The sequence below is a fragment of the Gopherus flavomarginatus genome, chromosome 9, assembly GCF_025201925.1.
Source record: "Gopherus flavomarginatus isolate rGopFla2 chromosome 9, rGopFla2.mat.asm, whole genome shotgun sequence".
Classification (NCBI taxonomy): Eukaryota; Metazoa; Chordata; order Testudines; family Testudinidae; genus Gopherus; species Gopherus flavomarginatus.
The window spans coordinates 31,948,900-31,966,506 of record NC_066625.1 but is presented as its reverse complement, the minus strand read 5'-3'; the positions used below and the strand labels follow the sequence as shown (position 1 = coordinate 31,966,506).

The 17,607-nt window shown below is 43.6% G+C and overlaps 1 protein-coding gene across 7 annotated transcripts in view; it reads left to right on the top strand.

Annotated features, from left to right (window-relative positions):
* The window catches only part of RHBDF1 (rhomboid 5 homolog 1), a 104,404-nt gene that overhangs the window by 54,983 nt on the left and 31,814 nt on the right, over nucleotides 1–17,607 (top strand). For 5 of the 7 annotated variants that reach the window (XM_050968148.1, XM_050968151.1, XM_050968150.1 and 2 more), the window contains 3 exons: nucleotides 1,497–1,627; nucleotides 11,382–11,595; nucleotides 17,205–17,411. In XM_050968148.1, the coding sequence (XP_050824105.1) occupies nucleotides 1,497–1,627; nucleotides 11,382–11,595; nucleotides 17,205–17,411 (552 nt within the window). Of the gene's footprint in view, nucleotides 1–1,496; nucleotides 1,628–11,381; nucleotides 11,596–15,714; nucleotides 15,876–17,204; nucleotides 17,412–17,607 lie in introns of those variants that run through there. The other 2 variants (XM_050968154.1, XM_050968153.1) reach the window with 2 other exon arrangements.

Genomic DNA, 17,607 nt, shown 5'->3' with positions numbered 1-17,607 from the left:
GGGACAGATTTGTGGGGGGGCTCTGTGAGTAAGTGGAAAAATTCCTTCTTTGTGTTTGCTTTTTTTGGACCTTTGTAAATAAAGAAAACAGACCCCCAAGAAGGACTATAACTGGAGGAGAAAGACTGTGTGGTTTGTCCAAGAAGCCCTGAAAAAGGGGAAACAGGTGGGGCACTGCAGACATACCCATGGCCATGAGGGGGTGTTACAGTTATCATTAACTTTTTGTGAAGACTGAAACAAAATGAGCATTAAATACCTCAGCCTTCTTCATGCTGGCCATTATTAGCTCTCCTTCCCCACTAAGTAGAGGACCTACCCTTTCCTTTCTTTCTCTTGCTCCTAATATATTTAAAGAACCTCTTCGTATTGTCTTTTATGTCCCTTGCAAGTTGTAACTCATTTTGTGCCTTAGTCTTTATAATTTTGTCCCTACCTGCTTGTGCTGTTCTTAGCAATTCATCCATGTTTTCACTTTTTATAGGAACAGCAAGGAGTCCAGTGATGCCTTAAAGACTAACAGATTTATTTGGGCATAAGCTTTCATCCAAATAAATCTGTTAGTGTTTAAGGTGCCACCAGACTCCTTGTTGTTTTGTGGATACAGACTAACATGGCTACCCCCTGATACTTTTTATAGGGTTTTTTTTTTATTTTCAGGTAATTAAAATGCACCTGATGGAGCCATATTGCCTCTTACTATTATTTCTATCTTTCCTTCACATCGGAATAATTTTATGTTGTGCCTTTAATATTGTCTCCTTGAGAAACTGCCAACTCTCCTGAACTCCTTTTTTCCTTAGATTTTTTTTTTTCCTCATGGGACCTTACCTACCACTTCTCTCAGTTTGTAAAGGCTGCTTTTTTTAAGTCCATTGTCCTTGTTCTGCTGCTTTCACTCCTTCCTTTCCTTAGAGGTATGAAATCTGTCATTTCATGGTCACTTTCACCTATATTACCTTCTACCTTCAGGTTCTCTACCAATTCCTCCCTGCTGGTCAGATTGAAATCTAAAATTCCCCTGCCCCTGGTTACTTCCTCCACTTTCAGAAACAGAAAGATGTCCCCAGTGCACTCCAGGAACTTACTGGAGATTTTGTGTTTTGCTGTATTACTTTTCCAACAGATGTCTGGGTACTTAAAGTCCTGTATTACTACCAGGTCTTGGGTTTTGGATACGTTGGCAAAGTCCGTCTCGTCACTCATGTGACTAGTGCCCAGTTCTGAGTCTGCAGCTCTATGAGCCTGGGGGTGTGTAGGGAGAGAGACCCTGACCATAAGTGACACATCTCTCTCACCTACTCAGAACTGTAGCAAAGCCCATGAGCTATTAGTGCCCTTCAGTGCCCTACGCTACAGTGTACAAACAGCTCTTGACTAGGGAAGCTGCCATACTCTTGGCTTCTTTGTGTTTTATGTCCCTTTTGGGTTTTGCTAGGGAATGAATGTGCAGCATGAATGCAGAGGCACTGAAATGCTCCCCACTTGTTTTGCAGCCATTTAAACGCCAGGCCTTCCTGAGAAGCGTCAGCATGCCTGCTGAGAACACCCGCATCCCCTCCCCGCCAAACGAGGTGCGGCGGCCCATGCTACAGCGACAGACCTCCATCACCCAAACCATCAGAAGGTAAGACATGGCATATTGTGCACACAGAGACTGTTTTAAGAGGGAAAGATGAAGGCCTTGGGATTTGCGACTGACAAGCCTCCTGGCTTCATTTGCATACTCTGAAGAGATGCAGCAATTTCCTGCTCAGGATTCTGGATGGTGGAGTCCAAGGAGCAGTTTCCTCTACTAAGGAGAGTTTTATTTAGAACTGCTGCTGGGAGATCAGAACATGCCCACGTTGCTGCATTACGCTCGCCTCCTTGCATTAGAAGCGCCTTATCATGATTTTAACTGTACCATAGCACAGAATATTTCTTGAATGTTAGGACTATCTGTTCTCTCTGACCTGGTCAAAGCCCTTCAGGAGATTATTGTGCTCCATGTTTGGGAAGATACTTCAAATCACCGCAAAGGGGGCAGGGTCGTGGTTCTTGGGCTGCGCACAGAGAAGCAGTATGTGCTAGCTAAAGAGATTCTGTTGTTCCCCTGTGCCCCAGGCCCAGTCCTTCCCAGAGGTCTGCTGGGGCCAGCAGCTCTGCACCGCCCTTATTCAGGGCCATTTGAACTTGGCCCAGTATGACCTCAAGCTGCTGTTTTGCCAGAACCAATGGAAATGAAGGGCCTCCCTGTCTGAGATCCAGCTGCAGCTGGAGGGACCATGGGCAAAAGTTAGTTTGGACAGAATTGTACTAAATGTGCAATTTGGACAGAATTCTGCACAGTGCTGGGAGTGCCCCTCTAGGGAAGGCTGCAAGCCATTCTCCATTTTAGGCCCTCAGTTTTACACACTTCCTTCTGAGCTGATGTGTTCTTGGCTGGGGCTCTGGCCAGAGAGGAGAGCTCTGGAAAGTTTGGGCAAATTTCCTCAGGCTGCTTTTGTTTATGGTGTGTCAAACAATGCACTTCTTGCCTTGTGCAAGTAGTCTGACCACCCCTTTCGAAATGGCAGAACCAGCGGATGTCTGCCTGATGTCTGCTCGAAAGCTGGTCTGCTGGTGAGAGAGAAGTTGGTCCAATAAAAGATATTACCTCACCTGCCTTGCGTGTCCGACATCTGTACAGCAGCCTGGCTGTGCTGCAGATATAGAGCTGGGGGAGAGAGCTGCTCTGCGGCTGTTCTCATGGCATCTGCTTTCTTGGCTGCCAACTTTATGCACTTGGGAATTTTGGGGTTCTGGAGAACATGGTGGGATGGTGTCTGCCCCCAGGACTCAGAGCAACCCCCTGCCTTGTTAGTGATGTCTGTATATTGGGGTAACATGCATCTGCATCCCCAACTGTTCCTGAAGCCCCAGGTCATATTAACAGGCAGAAGTGCCATTTCTGTCTGTATTAGGCATACTGATCCATTTTCTCCCAGGTGTGGCTATCTCCTTACTGATCCTTGCCCTATGACTTTTGGCCTGGTTAATATTTATCATGTTATAGTAGCTGTCAGCAATTCAGACAAAATTGGGGTTCCAGTGCACTGGGCACTGAACAAATGCAGTGTGAGTGGATAAACAACATGCACAGCAGCATGTTCCCCACTCAGTTATACTCTTTTTCTAATTATCATTTTAAATAGTCCCCCATTCTCCTATGTTCCGAAAATGTGACCTGGGGAACACGCTTGTACGTCTGGCTTTTGGGTGTGATGGATTTGATCCCCATCTCGCATACTCCGCTAATGCGGTTCCGCTGGCTCTAAGGAGGTCATTCCCCGTTTATGGGAGAGGAGCCTACAGCTCCCTTGATGATGAGCTCCTCCCTCTGCATCTGCCCTTGGTGTCTGCCCCATGGAGGACTGGGAGGCCACTGGAGCTTGGAGGGTTGATGCCCTCTGTGCTGCCATCCAGACGGCAGCAGTGTCAAGTCTAACAGGGCAGAAAGTCCATTCATCAGTATGGGGTGTATGTTGGGATGTCTCTGGGGTTCACAGCCTATTCATTCCCACATCTCCTACCTACTCTCTTCCTGCCAACAATCACTTTCTCAGCCCTCCTGAACAGCACACACAGTCCTGAACACCTGGCATTGGGCCAGATTCATTGCTGCTCTATGACCTTTGTGACAGCTAGACTGGCCATGAGGCAGGCATGAGCACCCTACTCTATAAATAGGGAATACACCATGAAGAAGGGGCCCGTGTGCCAGGCCCAACAGCTGAACCACGATCTTTGCAGGAGCTCTGAGCACTGGCTGCATTCCGGGAGATAGACCAGAGAAGTGAGGGGGCAGTGGAGGATAGGAGATGGTTCAACTGGCTCAGCCCTGAGTCCCAGCAATTCTACGCCCATGTAATGACCCATATGGACCATTGCAACTGGGCATAAGTTAGGGCAGCCCCTAAATGGGAGAGGCGCACTCTGCCTCCCCTCTATCCCTGCATTAGCACACATGTGAGGATGAATCTTTCACCTTGTGCTGTTCAGAGGGGTGAGGGCTCCTGGGGCTGTGAAGGAGGTGCAGAATGGTCATTGGATAGTGGAGAAGCTGCTCATGCTCCTTTGAGGCACTGAGGTCAGATGATCTGCTCATGCCAACAGTCCCTAGATCTGACTCTCTGGGCCTGGGTCTGGGCAGGGCATGCTTGGTGCTGGGTCATTGGCTATTGATCTGACAGCTTGAGTCCTGCCTTCCTGGGCATGTTGGAAAGTCCATTTACTATCTCAGGCTGGAGGTAGCTGTAGGCTCTGCTTGATAGTCTGGATCTGGCGTTGTGTCTCTGCTGTAGTGAACGTTTCTGTTGTTTGTTTTGTGCACTTATTTTACAGCCCTGAGAAGTGCATAAGGCCCCTCTCAGTGCAACTGGGGAGTCATAATTCCTGGGTGGATAAATGGCTCAGAAGTCCCATTTGCCTTCATGTCACATACAGGGACTTTTGAAAATGTTCTCCTGCTCTGAAAAGATGATATCTAACATGCTGCAGTAAGACAATGTAGCTGTTCCACACAGGCTTGTACACAGCAGAGAGGTTCTGCTAAGAACACTGCTTTTCTTTATTTATGTGCCTTTTGGCAAGTGTCTTTGACTCATGACTTGTAGGTAGTCCACCAGATTCCTAAGGAGTGGGGAATGGGCCTGGTGAACCAGCTTGGAAGGGTATTCCATGGGCAGGAGGGAGTTGTAGGAGATGCAAACAGGACACTGAGAGTGAGCGACAAGGGTGAGAAGTGGTGTAATAAAAGACTAGGATAGATAAGTAGGAAGGGCAAGACTAGAAATGTACATTTGATACAAAGATGGTGGAGAGCCAGTTGAGAGATGCAAGGATGGCGTGTGATGAGCTGGCCAGAAAGATGATCTCAGCAGCTGTGTTGCGTGGACTGGGCAGCATTGTGTGTAACAGGGAGGCTGCAGACATCAAGGCTGGAGATGATGGGAGCCTGGATGAGAGTTTTAGTGGTGTGAACAGAAAGAAAAGAGCAGAGCTTAGTGATGCTGAAGAAGAAGAATCATCAGGATTCTCTCCCATGGCCTAGGTTCCAGTGAAGGGAGATGAAAGGGTAGGAGCCAGAGGTCACCAGAGGGAGGGGTAGACAGTGGCTAAGATGGAGGGGTAGGGAGGGAAGATCAGGAGCCCAGTTTTGGCCCTGTTGAGTTTAAGTTGACAGCAAGACTTCCAGGAGGAAGCTGGGAGTGTTTAATTCAGCTTCCTGGTCTCTGCCCTTGCTTTCATGGGGGCTGGTCAGCATCAGTCTCATTTTAGAGAGAAAGCAACTGATGCATGGAGAGGTAAAAGCCAAGATTTCCAAGTGTTGGTGTCTAAAGGTGGGCAGCTCAATCCATATTTAGTAAGGCTGTCGATTAATCACAGTTAACTCACGTGATTAATTGAAAAAAAATAATCTCGATTAATTGCAGTTTTAATCACACTGTTAAACAATAGAAAACCAATTTAAATTTATTAAATATTGTGGATGTTTTTCTACATTTTCATCTATATTATATTCTGTGTTGTAATTGAAATCAAAGTGTATATTATTTTTTATTATAAATATTTGCCCTGTAAAAATGATAAACAAAAGAAATAGTATTTTTCAATTCACTTCGTATAAGTACTGTAGTGCAATCTTTGTCCTGAAAGTGCAACTTACAAATGTAGAATTTTTTGTTACATAACAGCACTCAAGAACAAAACAATGTAAAACTTCAGAGCCTACAAGTCCACTCAGTCTTACTTCTTGTTCAGCCAATCGCTAAGACAAACAAGTTTATTTACTTTTATGGGAGATAATGCTACCCACTTCCTATTTGCAATGTCACCAGAAAGTGAGAACAGGCATTTGCTTGGGACTTTTGTAGCTGGCATAGCAAGGTATTTATGTGCCAGATATGCTAAACATTTGCATGCCCCTCCATGTTTCGGCCACCGTTCCAGAGGACATGCTTTCATGTTGATGAGGCTCAACTAAAAAAAAGTGTTAATTACATTTGTGACGCAATTCTCCGCCAAGGAGTTGTGTCCCTTGCTCTATTTTACCTGCATTCTGCCATATATTTCATGTGATAGCAGTTGAGGATGATGACCCAGCACATGTTGTTGTTCATTTTAAGAACACTTTCATTGCAGATTTGACAAAAAGCAAAGAAGGTAGCAATGTGAGATTTCTAAAGATAGCTACAGCAGTCGACCTAAAGGTTAAGAATCTGAAGTGCCTTCCAAAATCTGAGAGGGACGAGGTGTGGAGCATGCTTTCAGAAGTCTTAAAAGACCAATACTCCGATGCAGAAATTACAGAACCCAAACCACCAAAAAAAAAAAAAATAAATAAAAAAAAAATGAGCCTTCTGCTAGTGGCATCTGACTCAGATAATGAACATGAACATGCGTCAGTGTGCACTACTTTGGATCGTTATCGAGCAGAACTCGTCATCAGCATGAATGCATGTCCTCTGGAATGGTGATTGAAGCATGAAGGGACATATGGATTTTTAGTACATCTGGGACATAAATATCTTGCGACGTCGGCTACAACAGTGCCATAAGAACGCCTGTTCTTACTTTCAGGTGACATTGTAAATAAGAAGTGGGCAGCATTATCTCCTGCAAATGTAAACAAAATTGTTTGTCTTAGTGATTAGCTGAACAAGAAGTAGGACTGAGTGGACTTGCAGGCTCTAAAATTTTACATTGTTTTACTTTTGAATGCAGTTTTTTTTGTACGTAATTCTACATTTGTAAATTCAACTTTCATGATAAAGAGATTTCACTACAGTAGTTGTATTAGGTGAATTGAAAAATACTATTTCTTTTGTTTTTGTTCAGAGCAAATACTTGTAATCAAAAATAAATATAAAGTGAGCACTGTGCACCTTGTATTCTGGGTGTAATTGAAATTGATATATTTGAAAATGTAGAAAACATCCAAAAATACTTAAATAAATGGTATTCTATTGTTGTTTAACAGTGCGACTAATCACATGATTAATTGTGATTAATTTTTTTAATCGCTTGATAGCCATAATATTTAGGCACCTAAATAGAAAGTGGCTTCACTTCCAGAAGTCTGGGGGGGACAGGCCGCTCTGGCATCAGCAGGAGTCATGGGGAAATCAGGTGAAGAGTGTAAGTGCATGGAAGCGAGTCTGTGGCCTAACACATGTAGAAACATGGTGTGTCTTGCCCCAGGCCCTGCTGCAAGTTACAAGCACAGCGGCTCTTTTCTGCCATCTCTAGCTTCTCTCAGCAAGGTTGTGCTGTCCATCAGAGCATGGCCTTGGGTGCACTTGGTCTCAGCTGTCACTGTGGTGAAGATGTTATGAACAGGAATAAATGACAATGCAGTACCCTCCCTCTACTCCACCCCCAGTGGTAATGGGAAAAGGCACCTCCCACTTGCGGCCACTCCCAGCTGGCCCTGCAAGCTCTCTCCTTTCAGCTTTCTTTTCTTTGCAGCAGACAGGTACGGTTTGAGAGGATTCAGACCTTGCCTATTCATGGGCACCGGGCGGGCAGGAGGCCCCTGAGAAAAATGCAGTCAGTTCCCCGATCACTCTTCAGGTACCCATGGTATTGAGTGTGAAGCCCAGCCAATGCATGTGTGTGGTAGGGCTGCTTTGAACCATGCACGGATGCTAGCCCTGCGCCATGCTGCCTACTGCATAGACCCCTGGGCCTGGGCAGGATCCAAAGAAAGGGGCCTGCTGTGGTGGGTGTCATGTGCGCACCTAACAGAAAGAATGATCACACCCACTAAATGTTTCAGAAGCTGAAAATACCTAGCATGGAATTGACTAATGAGCCATTAGCCTCCTTCCTTCCCTAACAAGCCCTCAGCCTTGTGGCCTTCTTCACAGCTGGAACCAATTCCCAGAGGCACAACTGAGCCCTATGGAGCACCAAGTGCAGGGTGCCCTTCTTCACCCTGCCCTGCGAACGGGAACAGAGTAGTATGTACACAATGCCTTAGAATGATAAACAGTCCCCTGGGGAGGGGAAGAAGAGAGTGACCCACAGGACACAGATGCTAGTCACCCTTGCTTGATATGCCTCTGGAAGTTGCTCAGATAGCAAGGGAGATATGTTACACTCCCAGACCAAGAAGGGTTTTAAAACTGGGATTTTATTAAAGTTACTATCCAAGAAACCAAACAAACGCAGTTTGCCCAAGCCCCACACCTGTTCAGTCTCATTGGAGTACAACTACTACCGTATTTCCCCACTGTGTTCACTTTAACTTCTTCAGCAGAGCTCCAAAGCTGCAAAGGCACAGGGCACATCTTTAGGGCCAGGGTGCACATAAATATAACCCTGGCATTCCATTATGAGTGCTACAAATAGATCAGAATAGCTCTCCTTCCATCCCAACATCATTGCTTTGACTTCAGTCAGAGCAATTGTCTTCTTTTGTCCTCTGCTGTCAGCTCAAGGGGCCTGCCTTGCTGGTGGCTAATGGAAGTGGAAGGTGTTCAGAGGGCTCTGAGACATGATCCGTTTACATTGTTCCATCCATGGTTGGTTAGGACAGTAAAATGCTTTCCCCTCTTCCTTCAGTGGAGTGGCCCTAGGTGCAGGCTTCACCCTCAGAGATTGCCTTGGTTCACATATGTCCTGTGACAAATGAAGCGACTGGGAAGATGGGTAGAGTGCTGGTCTTGAGACAAATCTGGTCAACTGAGTCATAAAGATTGTTTTGAAGCCTTACATTGTGGCCACACAGGAGGTAAGGAAAGTTTCTTTCCTCCACTGTAGCACCTGTACAATCTTAGTCAGTGGGTTTGTTTTGGGCTGTGGACAGCCCAGTTAATTCAGACTTTGTCAGCTTGGATGCTGGTTCTGGTCCCTCCCACTGTGGGCAAGTGGAGAACACCGATAGATCAGCTCAAATCTGAACAGTGTCTGTAGAAGCAGAACAGTATCCTGAGGGGATAGACTCCTGAGCAGAGTGCAGAGCCACCTCTCTCCTCTTGACTTTTGTCCTGTATCACCTTACTGAGGTGTTAGAAGAAATTTGGGTCACTCCAGTCAGGTGAGATCCACAGGCTGGTGAAGACTAGTGGGGAGCGCTTGGTTTGTTATTAGAGGAAACTATCCATGTCTCTGCCAAGGAGGAGATGATGGTGCTCGACCAGAGTTCACCATCTGGAGTCTGGTTGGATGAACAAGTGACATTGGGCCAGGATGGCTTTGTTCAACCTGCATGTGTCCAGAAGGACAGGCTCTCTTCTCTTGGATGCAGACCTTGCTTACTGCATCCGGGCATGGTTAGATTGTTGTAATGGGGGCTACATTTGGACCTGGTGCAGAAGGCAGCTGCGTGCTGGGTTAATCGAGTGTCTCACTGGGATCACACGACACCAGAGCTCTGTAATCTACGCTAGCTGCTGGTTAACTTCCAAGTAAAATCTAAAATGCTGGTTTTAACCTATAAAGCTCCAGATGGCATGGGAGCCACCTCCTTTCCTGGGCTGCACTACCAGAGCTGTCATCTGCAAAGCTGCTTAAGCTAAAGCTCTCTTGGGAATGGCAGCGAGGAGGCTGCTGGCAGGATGAGGGCATTCTCCATGAGGGCCCCTTGATTTTAGAATTCACTCTCCTCCTTGGATCAAAATAGCCAAAATCTTTTTTGACCTTTGGGACACACTGCAGGTTTATCTGTTTTGGGTATCTGGGAAGGGATATACAGAGGGGGCCAGTCTGAGATGAATGGGGTTCAACTGGAGTTTAACAGGAGAGGCTGTCTGAGGCCTTTGAATTGGATATGTATTTACATAATCCAGACCATTTGGATAGGGACCTTTTTGTTATAAGTCAAAAAATAGGGTTTATTCTCTCGCTGCCCAGGCACAAACCCCATTAACAGAATCTTGCCCCTGCCTAATTCTAATTCTAGGGCATAACCTACTTCCTGCTAATACTAAAGTGGTATATTTACCCAATTTATGCCCAGGCATAAACCCAATGAACTATCAGTAACTGAGTCTGCTTCCCTCTCAGTGCCAGAACATACCCTCTGGCCTCCACCATGAGCACATGCTAAAACCCCACCCTCAGTGTCACAGCATCAGTGGATGTCCTCACTCCCAGGAAGGAGTTGATGCAAAGGATCAGATGATCTCATGCTTCCATGTGTGCACTTGGGTAGGGTTAGGATAACATTTTTCTTCACAGCATTGAACACTTGGCTAGGTGCATTATTGGTTCTTGTGGCTTGCCTTCTTCGGAAGCAGCAGGTATTGGCCACTGCTGGAAGAAAGGCATCATGGATCAGTGGCAAATCTTATATTTCTAGGACTGTTCACAGTGCATGACTAGAGAGACAAGGTGGGTGAGGTAAGTAAGTACCTCACCCACCTTGTCTCTCTAATGTCCTGGGACTGACATGGCTACAATTACACTGCATGCTACAATGCATGACTGTCCTCCTGCATTTGGGGTGGCCTGTAATGCTCCTAATTTCATCCCTCACATGTTTTGGCTTCTGGGATTTTGTCTTTGAATGTAGATGCCTTTCAGTGATGATGAAGCAACAGCAGCGCAATACAAACTGTTCTGCTCCCAGCAAAGTCCTAGCAATATCCTGATGGCCTGCTTGGCTGCATTGCTGCACTCCACAGCCTTCTGCTCCTAGTTTTTCTCAACTTTCCACAGCAGGCAGCTCAGTGCCATGTACTCCTATAACCCAGACATAAACTGTTGGAAACTTGAGATCTCAGGGAGCATAGTGGTGCTCTGGTGCTGATGCTAAGCTTCAGCTAAGTACCAGTGTGGAAACCACAAGGAGGGAGAGGGGTTGTATAGAGTACAAGGGCAATAATGGGGAGTCAGGAGAAGAAAAGATGAATTCAGACTGAATATGAGGAAACTCTTCCTGACTGTGAGATAGCTGAGGCTCTGAAAGGGCCATGGCCCCAGCACCTGGGTAAGTATTTTCTGTGAAAATATTGAAAGAAATAAAATCATTGATTGGAAAAAAAATTAAACAAACTAAATGACAAAATAAATGGGTCCCCTGGTTCCTGCTGCCCCTTCTTTTCTTTTCCCCACTGGAAAAACTTAAAAAAAAAAAAAAAAAAAAAAAAAAAAGTGACCAAAATAATTTGTGTGAAATATTTGTTTTGGTAGAAAAGGCATTTTTTATTGTTATAATGTTTTGATGAAAATTTTGTGCCCTGGTCTTACTGCATATTTAAAACCAAGCCACGAAGAGCCTGTGAGATATACTGTAGGGCAGAATCCTGCATGGGAATGGACTAGGTGTGAACCACTGGTGCTTTTCTATCTCTAATTTGCATGATTTAAGCGAACCCAAACCTTCCCTGTGCTTCTGTGTTGGTGTCTTTCAGGGGCACAGCAGATTGGTTTGGGGTAAGCAAGGATAGCGATGCCACTCAGAAATGGCAGAGAAAAAGCCTTCGCCATTGCAGCCAGCGATATGGGAAGCTGAAACCTCAGGTCATCCGGGAAATGGACCTGCCTAGCCAGGATAACATCTCACTCACCAGCACTGAGACTCCTCCTCCTCTCTACGTTGGGCCTTGTCAACTTGGCATGCAGAAGGTGAGTCCAGAGGAGGAGTAGCCAGGGCCATTCCATGGAGCTCATTAGCTTTCAGAATATACCGGAAAGGCTCTTTTCTCCCCTCTCCCACTGCTGAATGCTAAGTCTGCTTTAGGGTTCAGTGTTTCCTGAACATTTCAGATCAGTGTACACAAGACACTATAGAGATCAAACGTGGAAACAAAGATCTTACAGGAAAGGAAGAGTTTCCTGTGAAAGGATGATTTCCTAAATCTCATACACATGTTTTAGCACACTCGTCCCATAATCAGTATTGTCACTTCCACTTGGGCCTCTATGGCTTATACTCTGCAATCTGTTTTCCCAGGACTCTGAGAGCCATGTCTTTGTCTCTTTGGCATCATTACTGAATGAGATGGTATATGAGCACCAGTCAGGAATTATAGTAATCGTGGAAGGCGTTTTTCAGCATTCTCCATAGCACGATTCTAGTTTCCTAGTCAAATCTGGTTGTCAGAGTCTCTTCCAGCATGGAGTATTCAGCAGTTTTGAGAGGAGAACGCAGTTTACTTCTGATACCCAGATTAGACCCTATCCTCCCTAACTGCAGTCTCATACTAATAGCCCCATTGCCATGCAATGCACTTCACATTTTGCTGGCTGAAGACAATACTCTAGTTTTCAGTATTCTCAGAAATATTATCTCATGACTTCACAGGAGTTAACTATGTGTCATCTCTCTTGCAGCAGGCTCTTACGCTCTGCTCACAAGCCCTCAGAAATTGCCAGGGGAAGCTGTAAAGCTTCCAGATTCCTTGCCTACTCCGTGTTCCCAAAGTACAGATTCTGCCTGTACACAAACCCAAATGAGGTAACTTCATTAGCACTCGAGCTCTAACTTGAAGGGTTCCCAGTTCCTTGCATTTCCCTTGTAATTGATCGGATATTATGAAATAAGTTAAGAGTGCTGCTCTTGTCCAAATGGTGAAATGGGATATGAAATTATCTCCATCTGCAGTCTTTAATCCTGTCTTGGAGAAAGAAGGGTAAGGGCTTGGTAGTGTTTCCATAGTAAAGGATGGACTATTGTCTAACCCTGATTCTGCCCACCGAGTGCTCTCTCTCTTTCTCAAAACTTGAAATTTCTCATGTTTTTTTAAAGTTTTTTAAAGTTTGGATTTAATCAAACAAATCATTTTAGAGTTATGGACCTTAGAAAAATGGCTTCTTTTTCAGTTTGGAAAAGCCCTTGGATCAACTCATAATTTACATGTGGCTTCAAACAGGTCCTGTGCTCTAGACCTTGTTGAGAACTCAGGCACAGAACCACCTTAACAAAGTATTCTTAAATATAAAATATTTATTCATGGTCAAGATCATTAATATTGGAACTTCAATCCAGTCCTTTGACAGCAGTTGTAACTTTTGTCTAAAACCTTGTGTTCGTTCTTGAAAGTAACCTCTTCTGCATGCCAATTTATGAAAGACTTGTAAAGTTAATGAGCACCACATCTCAGGCCTCACAAGAGTTATCATCTCTTTTACCCTACTCATTGGAGCCACATGGAAGTTGTAATGTCTGTTGGATGTAGCTTCTGCAGTTTATAACCTCCATATGTAATAATGGAAAGAAACTGGCTATGTTGTGCTGTTGGATGTTGAACTCTTGGTTATGAGCCCAACCATCAGAGCCTATAACTTTTTCAGGCCACAACTGTTGGGGTAATGAGGGTTATATGCTATACTGGCAGAATTTGTAAATCTGCCAAGAATTGTATTTCATCAGCCTTTTGGTTAGGAGAGTGCATAGAAATTGCTGCCATAGTCAGCATTAGTTTTTTTCTGGCTGTGTTGGACAGAGTTAAATACTCATTTCTGGCCCTGTGGAGGAGTAATGTGATGTTTTTGGATCCTGTAACTTCACAAGTGCATGCTACCCAGGAAGGTTACAAGTAGGGCTGTTGATTAATCACAGTTAACTCACGCAACTAACTAAAAAAAATTAATGGTGATTAAAAAAAAGTATCGTGATTAATCGCAGTTTTAATCACACTGTTAAGCAATATAATACCAATTGAAATTTATTAAATATTTTGGATGTTTTTCTACATTTTCAAATATTTTGATTTCAGTTACAACACAGAATACAAAGGGTACAGTGCTCACTTTATATTATTTTTTATTACAAATATTTACATTGTAAAAATGATAAACAAAAGAAATAGTATTTTTAATTCACTTCCTACAAATATTGTAGTGCAATCTTTGTCACGAAAGTGCAACTTAAAAATGTGGATTTTTTTTGTTACTTAACTGCACTCGAAAACAAAAAAAAGTAAACTTTAGAGCCTACAACTCCACTCAGTCCTACTTCTTGTTCACCTAATTGCTCAGACAAACAAGTTTGTTTACATTTGTGGGTCATAAAGCTACCTGATTCTTATTTACAATGTCACCTGAAAGTGAGAACAGGCATTTTCATGGCACTTTTGTAGCTGGCACTGCAAGCCATTCACATGACAGATATGCTAAACATTTGTATGTCCCTTCATGCTTTGGTCACCATTTCAGAGGACATGCTTCCATGCTGATGACGCTCATTATTAAAAAATTGTTTGTAAAATTTGTGACTGAACTCCTTGGAGGAGAACTGTATGTCTTCAGCTCTGTTTTACCTGCATTCTGCTATACATTTCATGTTATAAAAGTCTCGGATGATGACCCAGCACGTGTTGTTTGTTTTAAGAACACTTTCACTGTAGATTTGACAAAATGCAAAGAAGGTACAAATGTGAAATTTCTAAAGATAGCTACAGCAGTCAACCTAAAGTTTAAGCATCTGAAGTGCCTTCCAAAATCTGAGAGGAACTAGGTATGGAGCATGCTTTCAGAAGTCTTAAAAGAGCAACACATTGATGTGGAAACTACAGAACCTAAATCACCAAAAAAGAAAATCAACCTTCTGCTGGTGACATCTGACTCACATGATGGAAATAAACGTGTCGGTCCACACTGCTTTAGATTGTTATCGAGCAGAACCTGTCAAGAGCTTGAACGTATATCCTCTGGAATGGTGGTTGAAACATGAAGGGACATATGAATCTTTAGCGCATCTGGCATGTAAATATCTTGCTTGTTCTCACTTTCAGGTGACATTGTAAACAAGAAGTAGGCAGCGTTATCGCCTGCAAATGTAAACAAAAATTGTTTGTTTTTGTGATTGGCTGAACAAGAAGTAGGACTGAGTGGACTTGTAGGCTCTAAAGTTATCCATTGTTTTATTTTTGAATGCATTTTTTTGTACATAATTCTACATTTGTAAATTCAGCTTTCATGATAGAGATTTCACTACAGTAGTTGTATTAGATGAATTGAAAAATACTATTTCTTTTGTTTTTGTAAAGTGAAAATACTTGTAATCTAAAATAAAAATAAAGTGAGCACTGTACGCTTTGTGTTCTAATTGAAATCAATATATTTGAAAATGTAGAAAACACCCAAAAATATTTAAATAAATGGTATTCTATTATTCTTTAACAGTGCAATTAATCGTGATTAATTTTTTTAATCACTCGACAGCCTTAGTTACAAGTAGAGCTGGTTGAAAAATTGACAAATTTCACAGAAGGATTCAAAATTGGTTCATTTTTCAAATTTATTATCCAAAATTCTAATCAGTATGTTTATCATTTTCCATTTTCTAAATAAGCAATATTGGGGAAAAAATTTGGTTAGCTTAATCATTTGGTAGGATTAAAAAAAAATAGAAAAATTTAAAGAAATTATTGACTCAGTTGCTTATTTTGGAAATAGTCAGCAATAAATGAAAAATATCTGTAAAATTTTCTGTGAAAAATTTCTGTGAATGTGTAGGAGATCACTCGTTTCTGGAGTTCTTCCTTGTTGCTAAGCATAGTGTAGTGTCTTTCCCTCCATCTGGCACACCCAGCTGCCCATTGCTTTGGCTCTGAAGTGGTCTCTGTTCCTGTAACTCGGCCCTCTGGCCAGGTCACAACTGAGTCCACCTCTGGCAAGGTACCAGAAAAGTCCAAGCAAGTCCGAGACTGTGTATCAGATCTTCAGCTCTGACACTGGGCCTTGTGTCCTCACTTCCTTTTCTCAGGGCTCTCTGTCATTCACATCTCTTTCTCAGGGGCTTCATGCCACCTTCCCTGGTGGCTAGTAGGGAACCTGGCCTCTCCCACTACATCAGATTCCAGCCCAGGGATCCTGTAACCAGCAGCCAAGGGCTGCTCTGCAGAACTCCTTCCTGCTGCCTCTCTGTGCTGCCAGGTGGGTTACCTCAGCCCCAAAGTGAGGTAGGGTTACATTTTCAAAAATGGGGCCTTAATCTTGCAAACACACGTGCTTTACTTTACTTTCTCAGATAGTCCCACTTGAAGTCATGTTCTGGTGGGAAGGGGTGGGGGGGAATATTTAAAAAAACAAAACCAAAAGGAAGCGAGAGGAAACACCCTCCCCATCCAAAATGAAATGAAAAATGCAATTTGAAACTAAACAAAATGAAAAATTTCAGTTTGTTTCAAAATTTCCCATTGAAATATTGAACAATATAATTAAAGATGACATTTTACTACAAAAACATTTGTTCAACAAAACCACAATTTTTGGTGAGAACAATTTTCAACTTAAAAATTTTGACCAGCTCTAAAGAACAGTAGTGATGACCCGAAAGGAGCTTTTGTGTTCTGCTGCTTAGGAATGGAGGAATTTCAGAGACCTAACTAAGGTGGGTGAATATAGATTATGTTCAATGCTGATATTTGCTGCAAAGTAATGCACATTGGAGGGGAAAATGTGAACTATTTACACATCTTGCAGAGTTCTAAGTTAGCTGTATTAAATCACAAAAAGGACCAGGGCATCACAGAGGACAGCTTAATTAATAAAGACCTCTGCTCAGCTGTGGTCCAGAAAGCAAACAAGATGTTAGGATGCAGGATGGAAAATGCTAAGGTAAACATTATTATGCATTGTGTAAATCAGCCCATCTCAACAGTGTATGTTGCACTGGTTACTCCATCTAAAAGGATATTGAACAGTTAAAGGGGTCTCAGAGAAGGAATTTACTTTAGGAATTATTTTGGGGAAGTTCTCTGACGTGTTATATAGAAGGTCATACTACATGATCACAGTGGTTCCATCTGGCCTTGGAATCTATGAAAGGTAGTTAAAGAATGATCAAGGGCCTAGAAAAACTCTTTCACTCAACAGATAATTAGACTGTGGAATTCACTGCCACATGACATTGGTGAGGCCAAGAATTTAAGAAGAGTCAAAGAGAACTGTGCACTCCTGGATAGTCTTGTTATCCATATTTGCTTTAGTTAATGATAACAAACATTTTGGAAGGAATGTAAAATCTCATGTTCAGGGCTCACGCCGAGTACAGATTATCCCACACCTTCCTCTGAAGCATCTTATTCTGGCAGCTGTCAGAGACGGGATACTGGGCTTGATGAAGCCCTGGTCTGATCCAGTCTGGCAGTTCCTATGTTTCTTTGTGTTTGTTGAGGGGAGAAAAGGGCTCCAAGAATGAGGCACAAGGCCTTCGTTCCTGGCCTGAGAGTGCATGCTGAGATCTCCCCAGTTTCTCACAGTAACTGAGATCCTCTCTTCGACTGCAGATTGTAGACCCTTTAGCACGAGGACGAGCATTCCGTATGGCTGATGATAATGATGGATACAGCATCCCTCACACACCAATCACCCCAGGTGCCACATCACTGTGCTCCTTCACCAGCTCTCGGTCTGGGTTCAATCGCTTACCACGACGGCGGAAACGGGAATCAGTGGCTAAAATGAGCTTCCGAGCAGCAGCAGCCCTGGTGAAGGTACTGTTTGAGTGAGGGGAATTCCTGTCGGGACGGGGTGGAGGTCTCTGGTGCAGGCACCCTCTATGAGATTCCTGAGGTGGGAGGAGTTATAAAATGGAACTCCACTGTGTCGTTTTGGGAAGTCACTGTTCTGACTATAAGTACACTTCGTACTGTGTCTCCTACCCATGCCTGGAAGGAAGTGGAGTAGACC